General features: G+C 45.4%; 1 protein-coding gene across 1 annotated transcript in view; it reads left to right on the forward strand.

The window, feature by feature from the left end:
• Positions 1 to 9,421: 9,421 nt before the first annotated feature.
• Positions 9,422 to 10,498, forward strand: part of LOC119360376 (disease resistance protein RGA5-like) — a 3,665-nt gene continuing 2,588 nt past the window's right edge. The window contains exon 1 of the mRNA XM_037626039.1: positions 9,422 to 10,242. Coding sequence (XP_037481936.1) covers positions 9,422 to 10,242 — 821 coding nt within the window. The remainder of the gene's footprint in view (positions 10,243 to 10,498) is intronic.

A 10,498-nucleotide genomic window follows, 5' to 3' on the forward strand; every position in this document is an offset into this window, starting at 1 on the left:
AGGAGTCGTACTCGTCGTGATTCAAATCACCGATGATCAAGTGCCGAACGGACGGCACCTCCGCGTTCAACACACGTAGAGCCCGGTGACGTCTCCCATGGCTTGATCCAGCAAGGAGAAAGGGAGAGGTTGAGGAAGACTCCATCCAACAGCAGCACAACGGCGTGGTGGTGGTGGAGGAGCGTGGCAATCCAGCAGGGCTTCGCCAAGCACCATGGAAGAGGAGGAGTAGGGAGAGAGGTAGGGCTGTGCCAGAACTTCGTGTATGAGCTCCCATGCGTCTCCCCACTATATATAGGGGTGGAGGGGCTGGTTTCTTGCCCTCCAAGTCCATTGGGGCGTTGGCCAAGGTGGGAGGAAAGAAATCCCATCATTTCCTTCCCCACCGATTGTTATCCCCCTTTTTTAGGGATCTTGATCTTATCCCTTCGGGATATGATCTTATTCCTTCTAAGGGGGGATCTTGGTGCGCCTTGACCAGGGGTGTGGGGCCTTGCCCCCACTACCCACGTTCATGTGGGTCCCCCCATGCAGGTGGGCCCCACTCCGGAACCTTCTAGAACCTTCCCGGTACAATACCGAAAAATCCCGAACATTTTCCGGTGGCCAAAATAGGACTTCCCATATATAAATCTTTACCTCCGGACCATTCTGGAACTCCTCGTGACATCCGGGATCTCATCCGGGACTCCGAACAACATTCGGTAACAACATACAAACTTCCTTTATAACCCTAGCGTCATCGAACCTTAAGTGTGTAGACCCTACGGGTTCGGGAGACACGCAGACATGACCGAGACGTTCTCCGGTCAATAACCAACAGCGGGATCTGGATACCCATGATGGCTCCCACATGTTCCACGATGATCTCATCGGATGAACCACGATGTCAAGGACTTAATCAATCCCGTATTCAATTCCCTTTGTCTATCGGTATGTTACTTGCCCGAGACTCGATCGTCGGTATCCAATACCTTGTTCAATCTCGTTACCGGCAAGTCACTTTACTCGTTCCGTAACACATCATCCCGTGATCAACTCCTTGGTCACATTGCGCATATGATGATGTCCTACCGAGTGGGCCCAGAGATACCTCTCCGTTTACACGGAGTGACAAATCCCAGTCTCGATCCGCATAAAACAATAGATACTTTCGGAGATACCTGTAGTGCACCTTTATAGTCACCCAGTTACGTTGTGACGTTTGATACACCCAAAGCACTCCTACCGTATCCAGGAGTTACACGCTCTCATGGTCAAAGGAAGAGATACTTGACATTGGCAAAGCTCTAGCAAACGAACTACACGATCTTTGTGCTATGCTCAGGATTGGGTCTTGTCCATCACATCATTCTCCTAATGATGTGATCCCGTTATCAACGACATCCAATGTCCATAGCCAGGAAACCATGACTATCTGTTGATCACAACGAGCTAGTCAACTAGAGGCTCACTAGGGACATATTGTGGTCTATGTATTCACACGTGTATTACGATTTCCGGATAATACCGTTATAGCATGAATAAAAGACAATTATCATGAACAAGGAAATATAATAATAACACTTTTATTATTGCCTCTAGGGCATATTTCCAACAGTCTCCCACTTGCACTAGAGTCAATAATCTAGTTCACATCGCCATGTGATTAACACTCATAGGTCACATCGCCATGTGACTAATATCCAAGAGTTTTAGGTTTGATCATGTTGCTTGTGAGAGAGTTTTTAGTCAACGGGTCCGAACCTTTCAGATCCGTGTGTGCTTTACAAATCTCTATGTCATATCCTAGATGTAGCTACCACGCTCTATTTGGAGCTATTCCAAATAACTGTTCTACTTGGAGCTATTCTAAATTGTTGCCCCATAATACGTATCCGGTATCTCTTCTTAGAGCTATCCGGATAGGTGTTAAGCTTGCATCGACGTAACCTTTACGACGAACTCTTTTACCACCTCCATAATCGAGAAAATTCCTTAGTCCACTAGTTACCAAGGATAACTTTGACCGCTGTCTGTGATCCATTCATGGATCACTCTTGTACCCCTTGACTGACTCATGGCAAGGCACACTTCAGGTGCGGTACTCAGCATGGCATACTGTAGAGCCTATGTCTTAAGCATAGGGGACGACCTTCGTCCTTTCTCTCTATTCTGCCGAGGTCGAGCTTTAAGTCTTAACTTTGTACCTTACAACTCACGCAAGAACTCCTTCTTTGACTGGTCCATCTTGAACACCTTCAAGATCATGTCAAGGTATGTGCTCATTTGAAAGTATTATTAAGCATTTTGATCTATCCTTATAGATCTTGATGCTCAATGTTCAAGTAGCTTAATCCAGGCTTTCCATTGAAAAACACTTTCAAAATAACCCTATATGCTTTCCAGAAATTCTACGTCATTTCTGATCAACAATATGTCAACAACATATACTCATCAGAAATTCTATAGTGCTCCCACTCACTTCTTTGGAAATACAAGTTTCTCATAAACTTTGTACAAACCCAAAATCTTTGATCATCATCAAAGCATACATTCCAACTCCGAGATGCTCACTCCAGTCCTTAGAAGGATTGCTGGAGCTTTGCATACTTATTAGCATCTTTCGGGATTGACAAAACCTTCCAGTTGTATCACATACAACCTTTCCTCAAGAAAATCGTCAAGGAAACAATGTTTTGACATCCATCTGCCAGATTTCATAAATGCAGCTTATGCTAACAGGATTCCGACGGACTTAAGCATCGCTACGGATGAGAAAATCTCATCGTAGTCAACTCCTTGAACTTGTGAAAAACTCTTCGCCACAAGTCGAGCTTCATAGATGGTGACATTACCATCCACGTCCGTCTTCTTCTTAAAAGATCCATTTATCTCAATGGCTTGCCGATCATCGGGCAAGTCCACCAAAGTCCATGCTTTGTTCTGATACATGAATCCTATCTCGGATTTCATGGCTTCTAACCATTTGTTGGAATTTGGGCCCACCATCGCTTCTCCATAGCTCATAGGTTCATTGTTGTCCAGCAACATGACTTCCAAGACAGGATTACGTACCACTCTGAAGCAGTACGTATCCTTGTCATCCCACGAGGTTTGGTAGTGACTTGATCCGAAGTTTCATGATCAATATCATAAGCTTCCACTTCAATTGGCGTAGGTGCCACAAGAACAACTTCCTGTGCCCTGCCACACACTAGTTGAAGAGACGGTTCAATAACCTCATCAAGTTTCCACCATCCTCCCACTCAATTCTTTCGAGAGAAACTTTTCCTCGAGAAAGTACCTGATTCTAGAAACAATCCCTTATTGCTTTCGGATGTGAGACAGGAGGTATACCCAACTGTTTTGGGTGTCCTATGAAGATGCATTTTATCCGCTTTGGGTTCGAGCTTATCAATCCTGAAACTTTTTCACATAAGCGTTGCAGCCCCAAACCTTTAAGAAACGACAACTTAGGTTTCTCTAAACCATAATTCATACGGTGTCATCTCAACGGAATTACGTGGTGCCCTATTTAAAGTGAATGTGGTTGTCTCTAATGCCTAACCCATGAACAATAGTGGTAATTCGATAAGAGACATCATGGTATGCATCATATCCAATAGGGTGCAGTTATGATGTTCGGACACACCATCACACTATGGTGTTCCAGGCGGTATTAATTGCGAAACAATTTCCACAATGTCTTAATTGTGTGCCAAAACTCGTAACTCAGATACTCATCTCTATGATCTTATCATAGACATTTTATCCTCTTGTCACGATGATCTTCAACTTTACTCTGAAATTACTTGAACCATTCAATAATTCAGACTTGTGTTTCATCAAGTAAATATATTCAACATCTACTCGTATCATCTGTGAAGTAAGAACATAATGATATTCACTGCATGCCTCAGCACTCATTGGACTACACACATCAAAATGTGTTACTTCCAACAAGTTGATATCTTGTTCCATCTTACTGAAACCGAGGCTTTTCAGTCATCTTGCCCATGTGGTATGATTTGCATATCTCAAGTGATTCAAAATCAAGTGAGTTCAAATGGTCCATTTGCATGGAGTTTCTTCATGCATATATACCAATAGACATGGTTCGCATGTCTCAAACTTTTCAAAAATGAGTGAGTCCAAAGATCCATCAACATGGAGCTTCTTCATGCATTTTTTACCGATATGACTTACGTGGCAGTGCCACAAATAGGTGGTACTATCATTACTATCTTTTGGCATGAACATGTGTATCACTACGATCGAGATTTCAATGAACCATTCATTTTAGGTGCAAGACCATTGAAGGTATTATTCAAATAAATAGAGTAACCATTATTCTCTTTAAATGAATAACCGTATTGCGATAGACATAATCCAAACAACAAATCTCGATGGTAGAGGGAGCGTGCGATGCTTGATCATATCAACATTGGAAACACTTCCAACACATATCGTCAGCTCACCTTTAGCTAGTCTCCGTTTATGCTGTAGCTTTTATTTCGAGTTACTAACACTTAGCAACCGAACCGGTATCTTATACCCTGGTGCTACTAGGAGTACTAGTAAAGTACACATTAACATAATGTATATCTAATATACTTCTATCGACCTTGCCAGCCTTCTCATCTACCAAGTATCTAGGGTAATTCTGCTCTAGTGACTGTTCCCCTTATTACAGAAGCACTTAGTCTCGGGTTTGGGTTCAACCTTGGGTTTCTTCACTGGAGCAGCAGTTGATTTGCCGTTTCATGAAGTATCCCTTCTTGCCCTTGCCCTTCTTGAAACTAGTGGTTTCACCAACCATCAACAATTGATGCTCCTTCTTGATTTCTACTTTCGCGGTGTCAAACATCGTGAATACCTCAAGGATCATCTTATTTTTCCCTGATATGTTATAGTTCATCACGAAGCTCTAGCAGCTCGGTGGCAATGACTTTGGAGAAACATCACTATCTCATTTGGAAGATCAACTCCCACTCGATTCAAGTGATTGTTGCACTCAGACAATCTGAGCACAAGCTCAACGATTGAGCTTTTCTCCCTTAGTTTGTAGGCTAAGAAAATTGTCGGAGGTCTTATACCTCTTGACGTGGGCACGAGCCTGAAATCCCAATTTCAGCCCTTGAAACATCTCATATGTTCCGCGACGTTTCGAAAACGTCTTTGGTGCCTCTACTTAAACCATTTAACTGAACTATCACGTAGTTATCAAAACGTGTATGTTCGATGTTCGAAACATCCACAAACGACGTTTGGGGTTCAGCACACTGAGCAGTGCATTAAGGACATAAGCTTTCTACTGTTCGCATAATTGCTACTATCAACTTTCAACTATATTTTCTCTAGGAACATATCTAAAACAGTAGAACTAAAGCGCGACCTACGGCATAATTTGCAAAAGGTCTTTTGACTATGTTCAGGATAATTAAGTTCATCTTATGAACTCCCACTTAGATAGACATCCCTCTGGTCATCTAAGTGATTACATGATCCGAGTCAACTAGGCCATGTCCGATCATCACGTGAGACGGACTAGTTAACGTCGGTGAACATCTTCATGTTGATCGTATCTACTATACGACTCATGCTCGACCTTTCGGTCTCCGTGTTCCGAGGCCATGTCTGCACATGCTAGGCTCGTCAAGTTAACCCTAAGTGTTTTCGCTGTGTAAAACTGTCTTACACCCGTTGTATGTGAACGTAAGAATCCATCACACCCGATCATCACGTGGTGCTTAGAAGCGATGAACTGTAGCAACGGTGCACAGTTAGGGGAGAACACTTCTTGAAATTTTGTAAGGGATCATCTTATTTACTACCGTCGTCCTAAGTAAACAAGATGCATAAACATGATAAACATCACATGCAATCAAATAGTATAGTGACATGATATGGCCAATATCATATAGCTTCTTTGATCTTCATCTTCGGGGCTCCATGATCATCTTGTCACCGGCATGACACCGTGATCTCCATCATCATGATCTCCATCATCGTGTCTTCATGAAGTTGTCACGCCAACGACTACTTCTACTTCTATGACTAACGCGTTTAGCAATAAAGTAAAGTAGTTTACATGGCGTTCTTCAATGACACGCAGGTCATACAATAAATAAAGACAACTCCTATGGCTCCTGCCGGTTGTCATACTCATCGACATGCAAGTCGTGAATCCTATTACAAGAACATGATCAATCTCATACATCACATATATCATTCATCACATCCTTTTGGCCATATCACATCACATAGCATGCCCTGCAAAAACAAGTTAGACGTCCTCTAATTGTTGTTTGCATGTTTTACGTGGCTGCTATGGGTTTCTAGCAAGAATGTTTCTTACCTACGCAAAACCACAACGTGATATGCCAATTTCTATTTACCCTTCATAAGGACCCTTTTCATCGAATCCGTTCCGACTAAAGTGGGAGAGACTGGCACCCGCTAGCCACCTTATGCACCAAGTGCATGTCAATCGGTGGAACCTGTCTCACGTAAGAGTACGTGTAAGGTCGGTCCGGGCCGCTTCATCCCACAATACCGTCGAAACAAGATTGGACTAGTAACGGTAAGCATATTGAACAACATCAACGCCCACAACTACTTTGTGTTCTACTCGTGCAAAGAATCTACGGAATAGACCTAGCTCATGATGCCACTGTTGGGGAACGTAGCAGAAATTCAAAATTTTCCTACGTGTCACCAAGATCTATCTATGGAGAAACCAGCAACGAGTAGTAAGAGAGTGCATCTACATACCCTTGTAGATCGCTAAGCGTAAGCGTTCAAGTGAACGGGGTTGAAGGAGTCGTACTCGTCGTGATTCAAATCACCGATGATCAAGTGCCGAACGGACGGCACCTCCGAGTTCAACACACGTACAGCCCGGTGACGTCTCCCACGCCTTGATCCAGCAAGGAGAGAGGGAGAGGTTGAGGAAGACTCCATCCAACAGCAGCACAACGGCGTGGTGGTGGTGGAGGAGCGTGGCAATCCAGCAGGGCTTCGCCAAGCACCATGGGAGAGGAGGAGTAGGGAGAGAGGTAGGGCTGTGCCAGAACTTCGTGTATGAGCTCCCATGCGTCTCCCCACTATATATAGGGGTGGAGGGGCTGGTTTCTTGCCCTCCAAGTCCATTGGGGCGTTGGCCAAGGTGGGAGGAAAGAAATCCCATCATTTCCTTCCCCACCGATTGTTATCCCCCTTTTTTAGGGATCTTGATCTTATCCCTTCGGGATATGATCTTATTCCTTCTAAGGGGGGATCTTGGTGCGCCTTGACCAGGGGTGTGGGGCCTTGCCCCCACTACCCACGTTCATGTGGGTCCCCCCATGCAGGTGGGCCCCACTCCGGAACCTTCTAGAACCTTCCCGGTACAATACCGAAAAATCCCGAACATTTTCCGGTGGCCAAAATAGGACTTCCCATATATAAATCTTTACCTCCGGACCATTCCGGAACTCCTCGTGACGTCCGAGATCTCATCCGGGACTCCGAACAACATTCGGTAACCACATACAAACTTCCTTTATAACCCTAGCGTCATCGAACCTTAAGTGTGTAGACCCTACGGGTTCGGGAGACATGCAGACATGACCGAGACGTTCTCCGGTCAATAACCAACAGCGGGATCTGGATACCCATGATGGCTCCCACATGTTCCACGATGATCTCATCGGATGAACCACGATGTCAAGGACTTAATCAATCCCGTATTCAATTCCCTTTGTCTATCGGTATGTTACTTGCCCGAGATTCGATCGTCGGTATCCAATACCTTGTTCAATCTCGTTACCGGCAAGTCACTTTACTCGTTCCGTAACACATCATCCCGTGATCAACTCCTTGGTCACATTGCGCATATGATGATGTCCTACCGAGTGGGCCCAGAGATACCTCTCCGTTTACACGGAGTGACAAATCTCAGTCTCGATCCGCATAAAACAATAGATACTTTCGGAGATACCTGTAGTGCACCTTTATAGTCACCCAGTTACGTTGTGACGTTTGATACACCCAAAGCACTCCTACGGTATCCAGGAGTTACACGCTCTCATGGTCAAAGGAAGAGATACTTGACATTGGCAAAGCTCTAGCAAACGAACTACACGATCTTTGTGCTATGCTCAGGATTGGGTCTTGTCCATCACATCATTCTCCTAATGATGTGATCCCGTTATCAACGACATCCAATGTCCATAGCCAGGAAACCATGACTATCTGTTGATCACAACGAGCTAGTCAACTAGAGGCTCACTAGGGACATATTGTGGTCTATGTATTCACACGTGTATTACGATTTCCGGATAATACAGTTATAGCATGAATAAAAGACAATTATCATGAACAAGGAAATATAATAATAACACTTTTATTATTGCCTCTAGGGCATATTTCCAACAGCTTTTCCCTAGCGCCGGAGCCCCCAACGGCTCCTCAGCGCGCCGGGTTCGGCCTGTGACCGCCAGGCGGAAAAAAGGTCCGAACCGGCGATTTTCGGCGTCCCGGGGGCGATTGGGCCGTTTTTTCGGCGCCGGCGCCGAAAAAGTGGCCTGGGGGGCCTGTTGGGGGCGCGGCTGGAGATGCCCTAAGTAGCTAAACGGTAAGGATCCCATTTCGCATCCGAACAATTGTCTGTACTCATTATGTTTCTCTTTCGCTCTCCCGAAACAGAACAATTCGCTTTTGTTAAAATTTATTTTAAGACCAGACAATTGCTCAAATAGGCAAAGCACAAGCTTCATATTCCTGGCTTTGGCAAGGTCATGCTCCATGAAAATAATATCAACGTCAGCGTACGTACGATTGCCCGCTTAGCAAGATTGTCTTAAGAGGCTGAGGAGGGAAGATGGGAGTGTAGTGGAGGAGGAGGGGGCATGACCATGAGAGAGGTGGCAACTAACTAATTTACAAACCTTTCTCATTAGAAAACTTGTACAACCATTTACTCAGCAGGCACCTATTTTTGAATTGAGGGACTATGCAACTACCTAGTCTTCTTCTTTTACTGCATTTCCTTTGCCGTGCTAGAATTTGTCGTCACCACCTGCTTTCCTCTCCATGGTTTGGCTTGTACTCCAAGCTGGTCTAACACGGGTGATTAGTCAATTGATTTGGTTGTGAACAGTTTAACAAATCCACGGAAGGTAATTGACCAGCCACACCAATCCCTGAACGACACGGAAACGTGGCAAACATTAAGAAAACTTAACCAAACCTGCTATGACAGGGTCAGTTGCTTGTCAAAAGTTACCCATCGTGTTAACTATACAATGACATCTTCTCGGATAGTACTATAATTTCGCCAGTCAAAACTTAGCACCGCAACCACCTCGTCAAGCTAATAGAGAATTTACTAACGCAGCCTCATCATCTCTCAATCAAAATCCAGAGAAATACTTCTCGAAGCAAGATCATGGAGGTCATGGCGGGGGCGGTGCTGAGCGCGCTCCTCCACAAGCTGGACGCCGTGCTGACGGACGAGTACAACCTGCAGAGGAGCCTGAGGGGCGAGATCATGTTCCTCCGAGCCGAGCTGGAGAGCATGCAGGAGGCCCTCGAAAGGGTATCGTCCTCGTCGACGCCGCAGCCGGTCGACATGCAGGTCAGGATCTGGGTAGGGCAAGTCAGGGAGCTCTCCTACGACGTCGAAGACAGCATCGACAGGTTCATGGTGCGCGTCGACCTCCACCATCCGGGGTTCAGCGGGTTCATCGGCAGGTGCCTGAGTCTGCTGACCACGGCCCGGGTTCGCCATCGGATCGCCGCGGACATCAGGGGCATCAAGGGCCGCGTCAAGGAGGTCGCTGACCGCCGTGACAGGTACAAGGTTGACGACGATGTTTTCGCGGTCCGGCGGCCTGTGGGCACCACCACCGTCGATCCTCGCTTGCATGGCATGTACGAGGATATGACGAGGCTCGTCGCGGTGGGCGGGCCAAGGGCGGAGTTATGCAGGTTGTTGGTGGAGCAAGAAAGTTCAACTGCCATGGATGGTCAACTGAAGGTGGTCTCCATTGTTGGGGTGGGTGGCCTGGGCAAGACGACTCTGGCCAACGTCGTGTACCAGCAGATCAGAGGGCAGTTTGATTGCGACGCCTTTGTCATGGTGTCCCTCAAGCCCGATCTGAGGAGGGTTTTGGGCAGCTTGCTCCGTCAGGTTAGTAAGCAGAGTTACAGCGAGGTTGAAGCATGGGATGTTGTGGAAATCATTGACAAAATCAGACAAGTTCTTCGAGATAAGAGGTAACGACAAAAATCATCCACTCTATATCAACAAGCGTTAGATTTCGTTTATATGAGTGTGTGCATCACTTGATGCAGAAGCCGAGGGTCCGATCTTTGACTCTTTTCAGAAAAGAGAAAAAAACTAGCTTTAGTTCATCTAATTTTTTTCTAGTTTTGATTTATTTTAGAATTTGAATGTTGAGAACTAAAGTACAAGGTTAATAATTATTTATATAAAAATCCTTACTAGACGCGTGAGGTGAGAACAAGGAAG

This window comes from Triticum dicoccoides, chromosome 2B (assembly GCF_002162155.2).
Source record: "Triticum dicoccoides isolate Atlit2015 ecotype Zavitan chromosome 2B, WEW_v2.0, whole genome shotgun sequence".
In the NCBI taxonomy this organism is placed as follows: Eukaryota; Viridiplantae; Streptophyta; class Magnoliopsida; order Poales; family Poaceae; genus Triticum; species Triticum dicoccoides.